Source organism: Dermochelys coriacea, chromosome 20 (genome assembly GCF_009764565.3).
Source record: "Dermochelys coriacea isolate rDerCor1 chromosome 20, rDerCor1.pri.v4, whole genome shotgun sequence".
NCBI lineage: Eukaryota > Metazoa > Chordata > Testudines > Dermochelyidae > Dermochelys > Dermochelys coriacea.
This window is the reverse complement of record NC_050087.2, coordinates 11,679,865-11,694,457: the sequence shown is the minus strand read 5'-3', so window position 1 is coordinate 11,694,457 and position 14,593 is coordinate 11,679,865. Positions and strand designations below refer to the sequence as shown.

The following is a 14,593-nucleotide window of genomic DNA, read 5'->3' as shown; positions in this document are numbered from 1 at the left end:
CTGTTGGAGGCGGGTAGGAGTTCACAAGTTCTCAGGACAGAGGACAGCCCTGCAGAACCCAGCGTCATCCCTGGTTTGGGAGACGATCGCGTAGTGCGAGGTGAACGTGTGAACTGAAGACCAGGACATTAGTAGGGCCACCACATGGATGGGGACGTGGGCCAAGAAGGCAGCCAATGAGACCTGCGCTTGAGTTGAGTGTGCCTTCACAATTGGGGGGGCCAAAATACCCGCCAGCTCATAACAGGTACGGATGCATGAAGGTGATCCAGTTAGAAAGCCGCTGACTGGAGATTGGCCAACCCCTCATGCGCTCAGCTGAGGCGATGAACAGTTGTGAGGACTTTCTGAATGGCTTGGTCTGCTTGAGGTAGAAAGCCAGAGCCTACTGCACAGTGAGCACGTGGAGACGGCGCTTCTCACTGGATATGCAGGGCTTGGGGCAGAGGACTGGCAGAAAAATGTGATAGGTGGAGACCACCTTTGGGAGGAACGCAGGGTGTGGGTGGAGCTGGAGCTTGTCCTTATGAAACACCGTGTATGGGGGCTCGAAGGTCAGGGACCTCAGTTCTGAGAGCCGCCTGGCTGATGTGATTGTGACCAGGAAGGCCACCTTCCATGAGAGGTGGGACCAGGCGCATGTGGCTAGCAGCTCAAACGGGGGCCCCGGGAGACAGGTTAGCACCAGGTTCAGATCCCACAGAGGAACTGGGGGCCTAGCATATGGGAACAGATGTTCTAACCCCTTGTGGAACCGGCCAGTCATAGTATGGGAGAATACCGTGTGTCCCTGCACCAGTGGATGGAAGGCCAATATGGCCGCCAGGTGCACCTTGACTGACGAGGGTGCCAGGCCCTGGGCTCTAAGGTGGAGAAGGTAGTCCAGGATAAGCTGGATCAGGGCGGCCATCTGGGAAACACCCCACTCAGCCACTCATCTGGAGAACCAGGACCACTTTGCCAAGTAGGCGCGGTGTGTGGAGGGCTGCCTGCTTTCTAGGAGGACGCGCTGGACCCCTTTTGAGCACGTCCTTTCCTTCCTACCTAACCAGTGAGCAGCCACACCGTGAGGTGGAGAGCTGCTAGGCTGGGGTGGAGGAGGCAGCCCTGGTCCTGGGAGAGCAGATCTGGGTGGAATGGCAATGGCCACGGCGGAGCAAGCCCCAGACCCGTGAGGGTCCTGTACCAATGTTGCCTGGGCCATGCTGGGGCAATCAGGAGGACCCGGGCTTTGTCCATCTTTACCTTTTCCAGGACCTTGCTGATCAGTGGGAATGGGGGGGGAGGCATAGAGAAACTGGCCTAACCAGGACAAGAGGAAGGCACCGGAGATAGCGCCCCATCACAGTCCCCCCTGGAGCAGAACTGGGGATAGCGCTGGTTCTGCCAAGTCACGAACAAGTCCACCTGGGGAGTTCCTCACACTTGGAAGAGCAAGTGAGCCACTTCTGGGTGGAGAGACCACTTGTGTGGAGAGGAGAAATCTCTGCTCAAGCAATCCGCCCACGTGTTCCGGGCACCAGGTAGACGGAAGGCCTTTAGGCACATTGTGGGCTATACAGAGATCCCACAGCCTGGAGGCTTCGCGGCAGAGAACCGGGCCCCACCTTACCTGTTGATAGAGAACATGAAGGCCGTGTTGTCTGTGAGAACCCTGACCACCTTGCCCTTCAGGTGCAAGTAGAAGGTCACGCATGTCAGGCACCGCCCTGAGTTCCTTGATGTTTATGTGTACGGTCAGATCCTGAGCAGACCACAGACCTTGCAGTCTCACAACTTAAGGGCAGCCTCGTATTTCAGGTGTGTAGCCTGAGCGGGAGTCTGCTGTGCCTTAAACTTAGATTTAGCAGGAGCCGGAGCATAGAGACCCAGAGAGTCTGGAGGGTTGTGCGGGAGTTTTTCATGCCATGCAGCCTTCTATCTGTTTGCTCTGCAAACAGGATATCCTGCATGGAGGTCTGCGCCTCACTGGTCAGCCCAGAGAGCAGGAGCCATGACGCCCTTCTCATGGACATCACGGAGGCCATGGACCGCACGACCGTGTCTGCCATATCCGAAGCTGCCTGCAGAGTTGCTCTGGCATCTGCTGTACCCTCCTCCACCACTGCTTTGAACTCCTTCCTATCGCGCTCCTGGAAGGAGTCCTCAAACTTGGGCAGGGAGCCCCACAGATTGAACTTGAACCGGCCCAGGAGAGTCTGGTGGTTTGCCACTCATAACTGGAAGCTCGAGGACGAATAAACTTTCCTTCTAAAGGAGTCCAGCCTCCGTGAATCTTTATTTTTCGGGGTAGGGGCTGGTTGGCCCTGCCATTCCCTATGGTTCACCGACTCGACCTCCAGGGAGTTGGGCGCCGGGTGGGTGTATAGGTACTCGTGTCCCTGGGTGGGTACAAAGTACTTGCATTCTGCCCTCTTGGAGATGGGGGCCAACAAGGCTGGTGTTTGCTACAGGGCATTTGAAATTTTTGCCACCCCTTCATGGGGAGGCAAGGCTATCCTGCCCGGTGCTGAAGAGGACAGCACTTTAAACCGAGAGTCTGAGGACTTCATCTCCTCTGCCTGGAGGCGGAAGCTTGATGCCAACCTTTTTAGGAGTTCTTGGTGGGCCCTAAAGTCCTCCTGTGGGACTGAGGGGGGTGGGGCCGTAATCGCCTCATCCAGGGAGGGCGAGGAGGCCCGGTGTGGTACTCTGGGTGTCCACCAGCACCAGAGGGTCCACCACCTGCTTGGTCTCTGGGCACGGTGCCAGGGATGTATGTCCCACCAACTCCTTCCTCTGGTCTGGAGAGGGAGATCTGGAGAGGGAGGCCGATGGTGCTTCCAAAGCTCCAGCCACAGACCAAGTTCCCACTGGGGTCTGCATCAGGGGCCATGGAGCCCACTGGTACCATTGTCCCGGCCATGGTGCCACTGCACTTGCTGTGACATCGGTGGGCCCAGTTCAGTCTGGCTGGCCTGGCCCATCCAGGGTGGGCGGGCATATGACCTGCTGCTGTCCTGGGACCAGGAGTGCCAGGAGCGATGTCGACCATGGGACCAAGATCTCGATTTGGAGAACCGGTACTGTCGGTAGCAGCTGCTCTGCGATCAGCTCTGATGGGCAGACCCGCGACAGCGAGACGCCAGAGAGCAATGCCCAGGGTTGTGGAGGCTATGCCTTAGCGGGATCTTGGAGCGGGGTTCCGAGCGGAAACGGCGTCGACATCCGTGCCGTGACTGACTGCAGTAACCCCTCCGAGATGGGGGCCTCTGGTGACGTCTGCCTCAGTCCCCTCGGTACTCGTTCCTCAAAGTGGAGTGGTGCTGCGAGTCTTGGTCGGATGGAACCCAACCAGACAGTCTGGTGGGAGTCAAGGGCGATCCATGTGGACATTGCCCTGAACGGTTCCTGGGAGGTGAACGGGGTCGGGAACGTTCCCTGGACCGAGACCGGTACCAAGCCGGGGGCAACTGCGGAGATCCCAGCAGTGGCTTGCCTCTGGAACGTGGGGCCGACATCGGCACGGGCATGTATATGAGATCCCAGGCTGCCTGCAGGGCCTCCGGCATGAAGGGCACCTGGATGTCCACGGAAGCCTGATCCGAAGCAGCCGGGCTACTCCGTTCTACGTGAGTCAGAGGCCTAGAGGCTGGAGAGGATCGAGGACTGCCCAACATGGGTCTTGCCTCTGCTCCGGGTTTACCTCGGTGCCGCTGCGAAGAAGGCGTCTTTTTGGCCTTCTTTTGCCCTGTGGATGGGGAGTGGTGCCACCTGGTTGAAGGCGCCGGAAGGTTGCCACGTACTGACACCACAGTGCCCAGTGCCAGCTCGGGGCGGCACGCCGGAGTCGGGGTCAGCGCCGACTCCATCAGAATGTCTCTCTCAGTCCGAGGCTTGAACGACGTGCAAATTTTGCAACGATCGGTGAAAGGGATTTCTCCCAAACAGCATAAACAGTCTGCGTGTGGGTCACTCCTTGGTATAAATCGCCTACAAGTGTCGCATAACTTAAAACCCGGGGCATGACCCAGCCTGGGCTCTCTAAATAACTGAACAGCTAACTAACTACAGGTACTAACACTGAACGAACAAGCAGTTCTGGAGACTAGCTACAGCAAAGCTGGAGCAGAGTAGTTCCGAAGCACCTTCACTGGCGGCAAGAAAGAACTGAGGGTGGGGGGAGCGCGCAGCTCCCCTTATACCACGCCATGGAGGCACCACTCAAGGGGTCACTGGGGCGCTCCCCACTACTGGTCCTGCTAGGGGAAAAACTTCCGGCACCGGTGCACATGGTGAGCACGCACACGTATTGTGGAATACACATGATCAATCACTCAGAAGAAGAATCCATGTTGACTGTTCCTGATCACCTTCCTCTCCTCCAAATGCTTCAACATGGTTTCCCTGAGGACCTGTTAAATGAGCCAGAAGCTTTTTAAAACTGGCATCATCTCCTTTAGAACCTAGAATACACAAGTTTCTTGACTAGTTTTAGCATTTTCCCACATCAGCAATAGTGCTGCATTTCTAGCCCTGCAAGAGGCTGACTGACATGCTTCTGTTTGATGCTGGTACAGAAAGGTGACTCCTCAAAATTACGCACACCTCAATTAGGTGCCACATACAAAGTGAGCTCACCTCTTAAAGTTACCATCAAGTCACTGAGAATTTTAGTTAGAAACTGGAAGACTTCACACTAGATGATACCAATTTTAAACAAACAACTGCATTCAAGAATGAAGTTACATAGAAGTGCGTAGGCTTAGTTCTTTTAAAGATAAGGAACAGAGATATAATGCCTACTTCCAATACAAAGATAGGATGGTTTTGCTTTACCTTTGCTTCTTGTAAGTGTCTGGGTATGTTTTAAGCCACTTTATAGCAGAGATACAGAAGTTAATACAGAACGTATTAAGCTGTAAGTCATGCCTCCTGTATACGCAAAACATTTACGTAGAATCCTTTACCAAAGAATCATTTAACCACAGATATATGAACAGATAATGGAATCTTATTAACTTTTCTGCTAATCAAATCACCTGTACAGAGAAACTGAATGACTATAGACATAATTTACTGTAGGAAAGGGAACAGAAGGGCAACCAATAACTCAAGTTACAACAGGGCTAAACTCTAGCCTAGACATACCTTAAGTATCAACCAAAAAGTTATATTTCTGGAAGAATTGAGTAAAACTTGGATGTAGCGCCAGGTGCATCATCCACCCCAACCACACACCACTCATTTCACAAGGCCAGAGACATCAAAAAGTAACTGTATTAGATGAAGACTGGTGAATTAAGTGCAAAAAACCCCAGTCTGGTCTCATCATACCTCCAACCACACACTTTTGCACACAAGTAATTGCATCATCATACCCTTCCTGCTCTGTCTGACACCCAATTCCCAAAGTCAACCACAGTTCCCAAAGTCAACCAATTTCTTGTGTTATGCCACATTCATCTAGCTTCAAAGTCTGAACACATTCTTCCAAGGCTGAGTGAGCTATTTAGTTGTTTGTTTTTTTAATTTTAATATGGGCATTTGTTTTGCAGGGGATACTCATCACATAAATGTGTTTTCTAGGTGAACACTGATAAAAATATACATATATTGAGCCATTACTATGTTCTACTCCCACCTCCTCCTCCTCCTCAAGAAATAATCCTTTAATCCATACAAGCATTAAACACAGATCTCAGATTAAAGCTTCTAAATCCACAAAAATAAAAACTGAGAAAGCCTCAAGTAATATATTCTTAATATTTCCAACAGCCTACAAGATTGCAGTTTAGGAGTACATCCTGAAAATCTTCATCTACCAATATAAAATGCATTCTTATTTTGAGAAGAGCTACATGCTTCACATCACTTTTACCCTATTTCTACAAAAATAAGACTTTCCCTATAAACTGTATAATAGACAAACAAAAATTCTATAGTTCCTTCCAATATACACCACATCAAAGCTCTTTACAGTACAACTTAATAGGGATTCTTAACTTTTATCCACTGATGGATAAAACCAACCACTTCTCCTTCTATAATGCCACATCCCAGAACCTTGTGTGCTGTTTCAGCAATGAAAAGAGCTAGCAGTTTGCTTTTTCAAGTTCTTTCGCATATGGTAGAGAGGGGCGGGCACCCAGAGCCACAGGGGCAGGGGGACACACAGAACACCCAGTTTGAGGGGGGATGCGAGGGGGGCATTCAAGGAACTTGTGGGGGAGAAAGAGGGATACAATGAGCTGCAGGTACATGTTATGAGCCTGACATACAGAAGCAACAAATTCTATGACCCTCTAGTTATGTTATGTATGACTGAAATCAGTTATTACAGTCAATGCATGTGAACTCAATCATTTAATATTTAAAAATACATCAAGCAAAAATTGTTCATCACATTTTCCATAAGAAAGTACAACTTTCCCCTACGAGATAGATTCAGTTCAGAAGGTTCTTCACAACCATAACAAATGTAAACAGTTTTTACATTAAGCCTTAGAATCTGTAGAAAATGATAGTAGTACCATGACCCTATGGTTGAGAATCCTTGCCATACATGCACAACATTAAACAGGCTGCCACTTTGGGGAAGAAAGGGAGCAATACAGTGGCCAGCTATCACAACGCACAGTTGAGGTATAGGTCTTGGTAAGCGAGAGATTTTCACCACTGATCAAGGTGAACCCCTTATATTTAGACACAAAAGTGTCAAGCAATGCAGGAATTACAAACCCAATTATAACATTAATTTGTCCAAATTGCACACATTGTATTGGAAGGTAACGTTTTGAACTTTCCACATACAATTGAGTATACCAGAATAAGGCAAATTTCATAGCTAGATTACAGTCTTTTAGCAGTACAGTATTATTGAAGCTGAGCTCTAAGGTTCGTACTTTCCCTGCCTCCCCCCACGACCTCTCTCATTTTATTTAATGCAAAACTTGTAACCCAGCACCCAAAGGCAGTTAATTGCAACCACACTGAGGAAGAAAAAAAATATCTCAAACCTGTCGCAAAAAGCAGCAAAGCTGCAAATTCGGGGCTCCCAGCCGAATACCTGAGACTCTGCAAAGGACAACTTCAACTACCCTTTCCTTTGTTTCAGCAGAGGGTAGGAGAAGCAGGGATTGATGCCCCCTCTCATATGCAGAATCCCACATGACTTGTCACCGTGGCTGGGTATAAATCTCAAGTTCTCTCTCCCGAGCTCATCAGATGCAGGGGGAAGAGAAGAATCTGTGCCAGCTTTATCCTGCTCATTCACCCACCCTCCCCCAAACTCATCAGCCAGGGATATTGGGGCCAACTTTTTCTCCTTGCTTATTACATGCCCTCCAAAGCCCATGCAATGGTGTGAGGGGGAAAGGAGAGGAGATATCACGATCACCTTCTCCACCCTTATTATACCCCATTCCTTCAAGCAATGGTGAGTGTATGTGAGAAAGCAGTGTCAATTCCTTCCATCATCGCCAAGATGATGCAGTGACAGTAAGGTAAGAGTATAATCAATTCCACCTTTACCCTTGCAGTCTCCAAAACTCACAACTGACAGAGAATATTACCAGTGCTGGGTTTCCCCCTCCCTCATTATTTATTACACACATACTCACAACAATGCAAAGCTGCATACAAGGGGAAACCATGTCAGCTTCTACTCTTATTATTATATCCCCATCACCAGAGGCCCATTCAATGTTACGTATGGCAGACTAGCAGAGCCGACTCCTCCTCCTGGTTATCACATCCCCCCAAAACCTGTGTAATGGTGTATGTGTCCCCCTCCCCTTGTATATCTTCCCATAGGTCCAAAACCCATATAATGCAGGATGGTTGGTGGTGTATGTGGGGGTGTCAGGGGCAGAATCCCCCCATCCCCAGACAATTCTGTTGTGTGGTGTGGGCCTGTTGACTGCCAGCTCTCCCCACACAGTGCTACACAATGGGGATGAGGTATGTATGCATGTCTGTGTGTGTCAGTGCCAGACACCCCCCCCCCAACTCCACAAACACACTGTGTGGTGGAGATAATGTGTGTATGGGGAGTATCAGACCCCCTGTAATGCTGTGTGGTGGGGGGGGCGTCAGTGCCCCACTAGGCCCCACACTGTGCAATGGGGGACAGGGTCAGCACTAACACCCCACCAGGCCCCATACCAGCCCCCCTGCAGGCCCCATACTGTGCCATGCGTCAGAGGGTCGGAGCCAGTGCTGCTCTCCCTGCTGTGCCGTGCAGTTGGGGGGTCAGGGCCAGTGCCACCCGCATGCCATGCCGTGAAACAGGGGATCGGGATCAGGGCCAGCCCCACCCCAAGGCCCCAGGCCACGTTTGCGGTAGGGTGTCAGGGTCAGCCAGCTCCAATCCCTTCAGGCCCCGTGCCATGCGGGAGGGGGCCGGGGTCAGGGGCCGCAGCCCCCCGGCAGATCTAGGACAGCTTTGTGCTCTGGGGTCGGCGTCAGAACCCGCCCGACCCCCACAAGCCCCAGGCTCATGCGGCGGCTGGAAAGCGACGGTCAGGTCCCGCCTGCCCAGCCCCACGGACGAGGCAGGGCGCAGTAAGGAGCGAGCGACGGGGCCAGCCCTTTGCCCACGCCCGGGCCCGCCCCAGGGCGCCGAGGGTCTGGGGAGAGCTCGGAGCAGGGCCCGCAGGCCGCGGTGAGCGAGGCCAGAGGCGGGGCAGCGCAGAACCCCCCTCACAGACGGGGGCAGCCGGCCCCCTCCCCGCGGGCCCGGCCCCGGCCCCAGCAGCCTCTCACCTGAGTAGCTCATGGCAGCAGCTCCACGTCCCACGCTCACCCGCGGCTGCCTCCTGCGACAGACGGCAACGGCAGCGGCCCCGCCCCGCCTCCCGACCGCATTGGACGCGCTGCTCCGCCCACCCGCAAGTCATTGGTGGCCGGGCCTGCCACGCCCCGCCTTACTCCCTGTCCGCCCGAGAAATTTCCCGCGGCGCTCCGTCGCCAGGAGAAGAAAAAAGCCGTCCATCAAAATCACGCTCCCTTTCCATAGGGTGGACAAATGTCAATCAAGAACCCTCTTCAAATACGAAAGGCGGACACTAACGTCCATCGAAATGATTTTAACACCTCATTGGTCAACATATTTGTCAGTCATTAAAGGCCAAAGCAAAGTTGGGGGATTGGCCAAGATAACTATCGGTCAGGAGGCAATGGCATGGGCAGTATCCTGCTCTCTGGTTGGTCAGCAGGAGGCAGGCTAGGCTGGCTGTGCGCAGAGCCGCTTCCTCTTAGGTACGACGGCAGGTCGGCGGGCCCGCGATGCTACGAGCCCTTCTTAGGGCGAGGACCCAACCCAGGCGGGCTAGGCTACGGTGTCTCCGCAGGGACACGGGCAGTGCAGCTGTCAAAGCCTCCCCGCCAGGCGGCCCGAGGCCCGAGCCGGGCTCCCGAGCTGTGCAGAGCAGGCGGCTGGAGCCTGGCCGCACCCCGAGGGTGGCGGCGCCTGGCCCCTCGGGGCGGGACACAGCGGAGTTAGCGCAAGGTGCAGCCCCGTCACACTGAGGCTTCTGCTCTGGGGCGGGATCCCCAGCCCGGCAGCCGCACGAACAGGGACTGGGGCGGGCACCACAGCGGCCGGGGGAGGCTTGCTGCCTCTCGCTGCGCTTCTCACGCGACTGCCAACGTGCTGAGGAGCCGGCCTGTCCTGCCTGGCGCCGCAGAGAGCCCCCCGTAACCGGGCCTGGCCCCGCGTTCCCCTACTGAGCCAGCCGTGGGCCCTCCGGTCCCGCCGAGCCAGCCACGGGCGTCCAGTCGCACCTTCCCTGTTAAGCCATCGCTAGGCACTGCAGTCCGGACCCGGTCCCAATCCCATATTCCCCAGCTGTGGGCTGAACATACCCAGGCTATGCCCCCTCTTCCCACACTTAGCCATCAATGGGCCTTGCAGAGTGGGGCCCAGCCACCTGTTCCCCCCGCCAAGCCAGAGATGGGTCTTACAGACCAGGCCCTTGCCCTGCTTTCCTTCACGAAGTCATCCATGGGCCCCACATACCCAGACCCAGTCCTCCTTTCCCCCCATCAAGCCATTTATAGGCCCTGCTGGCCCAGACCTGGCTCTACTTTCTCCTGCCACACCAACTGTGGACCTCACATACCTGGACCAAGACCCATGTTTCCCCACTGAGCCATCGATGGGCCCTTATCTCCCCTCATTCTAGGTCTGAGAATGCCTGCATCTCCTTAGACTGGAGAGGCAGGGCCTTAAATCCCTGGGCCCTTTAAATCTTGATATGGGTTAGTGCAGCTGTCAAACCTTGATTTAAAGGGCCCGAGGCTCCAGCTGCCATAGTGGTGGCTGGGAGCCCCAGGCCCTTTAAATCACTCCCGAGCTACCAGCTGCAGAGGTGGCTGGGAGCCCCGGGGCTCAGGGCCGATTTAAAGAGTCCAGGGCTCCAATGGCTGCTACCACAGCAGAGCTCCGGGCTCGTTAAATCACTGAGGAGCCCTGAGGGCTCCCAGCTGCCACCGCTACGCCAGGGCTCTGGACTCTGGCAGAGCTTTAAAGGGACTCAGGCTCTGCTGTGGTAGCAGCTGCCGGAGGCCCGATCCCTTTAAATCCCTGCCTGAGCCCTGCTGCTTGAGACGTGTCCAGAGACCAAACCAAGGGTGGCTCCTTGTTCAGAGAGGTAACCCTAAGAAAAAAGACAGGCTAAGAGCTGGGGAACATGAGTGACAAAACCCAGGACTTTCAATGTCTTGGGAAGACTTACAGATTTCCCAGGACAGCTACTTCAAAAAAATGGACAATCCTGGACAGATGGCAACCCTTGCTCTGATTGAGCTAGCATGGTAAAAACAGCAGTGTAGCTATGGCAGCACAGATGAACTGCCCCACGTACATACCCAAGCTTTCAGACAGGATTGTACTTGAGGTGGCTAACCAAACCCCTGCCCGTTCAGCTGCAGCTACACAGCTTGGCACACACCTTCCTCTGCTGCCTCCAAGGGATCTGATATAACTAGCAGCTCTTCTACCTCCATATGAAGGGACTCCCACGAGACCTCTATGAACTGCCAGTCTTTTACCAGGACCGGGAAGCTAGTCTCAATGACCAGGTCCGCAGTGGCCACCGAGGGGGAGGACCTGCTTACGGAACCACTGGTACACAACCCCCATCTCGGTGTGCAGGTGGTGGAGTCCCCCTCGGTCCACTGGAGGTTGGTCCTGACTGGTATCACCAGGATTGGAGATCCAGGAGACCACAACCGGAGGGACTGGGTGGACCCCTGGGCATTCAGCAGGCACATGGGGTCTTCACCCCTTGCATCCCCCAGTGTATACTCCAGGATGTGAGGGCAGCATTACTACCTGTCTCTCGTGATTTCCTCAAGCGGGCCCCATGGGAGGATGCTCTCTGTCCACCCCTCACCTCTGGCCCTCCAGACCTCACCATCAGGCCCCTGCCCCCCCAAGCCTCCCTGGCTGCATTACCTGAGCAGGCTGCATGACCTGTGAACTGCACCCAGGGAACAGTTGCTCCACACCCATCACTTCCTCACCCTCATGTCTCACCCCAACACCTGGGACCTCCTACCACCCACGGAGGGTGAGGAATGCCGGTGTATTCCACCCTGTATTCTGTATTTCACGCTGGTCCCATACCCGCCGAGGATATTAGTTGGCAGCTCTTTCACAGAGCCTTGAGCACATGTGGTTCAGCACCTCCCCTGACACCTGCTCCTTCTGCGCTGAGGGGGAGATCCTAGAAAACATCTACCTAGAGTGTGCCAGATTGCAGCCCCTTTTCTGGCTCCTCCAGAACCTCCTCCTCACATATGAGCCACACTTTCCCCCTCATCTCCTGATATATGCATACCCCACCTGTGGCCCCATGAAGTCGCGAGACCTCCTCATATTAACCTCCTCCTGGTGTTGGCCAAGTTGGCCAAGTGCCATACCAGGAGGAGAAAGCTAGATGTACAAATGCTCTGTGGCTGTGGGGCCTATTTCTGATTGTCCCTGAAGTCATGTCTCAGGGCACAGTTCCTTTGAGGAGCAGTGGGTGCTGTCCAGCGTTCTCTGCTTGGTGTCCCCCTCTGGACTCCTGCTTTTGACTCTGTGATCCTCACTCCTGTCCCTGTTTTTTCATTTGTTGTCCCCCACATTCGGTTGAGACCTGGATCTGGTAATCCTCTCCTTAGGCTAGGAGGAGGGGCTGTTGATTGTGGGTGGGCTTCCCCCAGAGCCTCAGTAGATGCAGCTGCATTGCTATTTTTACCATGAACTAGGGTGGGTATGTCTACTTCAGCTGGAGATTACACCTCCAGCTCCCATACAGACCTACCCAATCACTCTGTGCAGTAATCCAATCACTCTGCAGCTCCAATTTTATTTCACACTGTAGCTGCTCTCACTCAAACTAGATTAACTCCAGAGGAGTTAGCTCAAGCGAAGGCATAGTCTCAGAGAGCTCATGTATAAGCAGAGGGATGTTGAGTAGAAGGAGGAAGGTGAAAATTGAGAGACTGAAAGAGCTCAGTTTATGTAACTTATCAAAGGTAAGGGTGACTTGATCACAGGCTATAAGCACATCCAGGGGGATATTCTGACAGAGGAGGGCAGACTGAAATGCAATAGCTGGGAGCTAAAGCTATCCAAATTCATGCTAGAAATAAAATGCAAATGTCTAATAGGGAGGTGAATTAAACAATTGGAGTAACTAACCCCCGGATGGGGTGCATTCTCTATCACCTGGAGACTTTTTATCAATGACTAGATGTCATAGCTTAAACAGAAGTGATGGTAAATAACTGCATGGAGTTCACTGGCCTGTGCTAGGCAGGTCAGACTAGATAATCATTATGGTTGCTTTTGGCCTTAAAATCGATGTCTATGAATGGTCAGCGTCAGGGGTTCAAAAATCATGAGTCAGGCTCCCAAGAAACCAAGAGATTAAAAAAAAAAAGAATGTTTGGGAGCCATTGGGTTTTAGCTTTTTGCATTTTTCAGTTTTTCTCTGCAACCACGAGGGCTAGAAACTGACTTTTTTTTAAAAAAAAACAAACTATAATTTTCAAAGAATAACGACTCCAGAAGCAGGTGCTTATAATGGATCACACGTTGATTATGGGTGAAGAATGCGATGCTGTTGCAAAAAAGACCAATGTCATTCTGGGGTGTATTAGTCTTATTGGGATCCGGGAAGTGGGCGGGCAAAGCTAAAGGATCCCCCCCAGCCTAAAAGGGGGATCCACAGGACCTAGATACCCAAAAAATTCCAGGGGACAACTAATAAAATAACAGGGACAGGAGTGCGGTCAAAGGGTCAAAAGAAGGGAACCGGACGGGGACACCGAGCAGAGAACCCCGGACAGCGCCCACTGCTCCTCAAAGGCGTCAAGGGAGTCAGAGGACGCCGCCCAGAGGAACTCTGCCTGGATACGTGAACGGACCGAGGATCGGAAATAGGCCCTACAGTCACAGGAGACTCCATCAGCCAACCTCCTCACTCTGGTTCTGGGGTGTATTAGTAGGAGTATTGTATATAAGACATGGGATGTAACTGCTCCATTCTGCTTGACCCTCATGCGGTTTCAATTGGCATACTCTGTCCAGTCTTTAAGAAAGAAGTGGACAAATTGGAGAGTCCAGAGAGCAACAAAAATGATCAGAGCGTTAGAAAATATGACCTGTGAGGAAAGGTTGAAAGAATTTGGCATGTTTAGTCTAGAGAGGACTGAGGGGGGACATGACAACAGTCTTCAAATATGTAAAAGTTTATAAAGAGGACGGTGTCATCTGTTCTCCACGAGTGCCAAGGGTAGGACAAGAAGGAATCGGGTTAATCTGCAGCAAGGGAGATTAAGATTAGCTAGAAGGGAAAATGTTCTAACTTTAAGTACTGGAACAGGTTACTGAGGAAGGTTATGGGATCCCTGTATTGGGGGTAGCCGTGTTAGTCTGTATCCACAAAAACAACAAGGAGTCCAATGGCACCTTAAAGACTAACAGATTTATTTGAGCATAAACTTTCGTGGGTAAAAATCCCACTTCTTCAGATGCATGGAGTGAAAATTACAGATGCAGACATAAATATACTGACACATGAAGAGAAGGGAGTTACTTCACAAGTGGAGAATGGTGTTAAATTTGCAAACACCTACAAGATCTTTATCAAACATTCTTAAAACTACAATACCGACCTGGGGAAGTGAGGAAACAGATTGACAGAGCGAGATGGGTACCCAGAAATCACCTACTACAGGAAGGCCCCACAAGGAAAATAACAGAACACCACTGGCCATCAAGTAGAGCCCCCAGCTAAAACCTCTCCAACACATTATCAACGATCTACAACGTATCCTGGAAAACGATCCCTCACTCTCCCAGACATTGGGAGACAGGCCAGTCCTCACTTACAGACAGCCCCCCAACCTGAAGCAAATACTCATCAGCAACTACACACCACAGAAACACTAACCGAGGAACCAATCTCTGTAGCAAACCTCGTCGGCTACTCTATCCCCATATCTACTTTAGCAACACCATCAGAGGACCCAACCACATCAGCCACACCATCAGAGGCGTTATATATGCCATCATGTGCCAGGAATGCTCCTCTGCCATGTACACTGGCCAAACCAG

At 52.4% G+C, this 14,593-nt stretch overlaps 1 protein-coding gene across 3 annotated transcripts in view; it reads right to left on the bottom strand.

The window, feature by feature from the left end:
- AKAP8L (A-kinase anchoring protein 8 like) overlaps window positions 1-14,593 on the bottom strand; it is a 71,238-nt gene that overhangs the window by 36,078 nt on the left and 20,567 nt on the right. Inside the window, exon 2 of one of the 3 annotated variants that reach the window (XM_043506289.1) lies at window positions 8,746-8,786. In XM_043506289.1, the coding sequence (XP_043362224.1) occupies window positions 8,746-8,758 (13 nt within the window). In that variant the 5' untranslated portion in view covers window positions 8,759-8,786. Of the gene's footprint in view, window positions 1-8,745; window positions 8,876-10,103; window positions 10,292-14,593 lie in introns of those variants that run through there. The other 2 variants (XM_043506288.1, XM_038378620.2) reach the window with 2 other exon arrangements.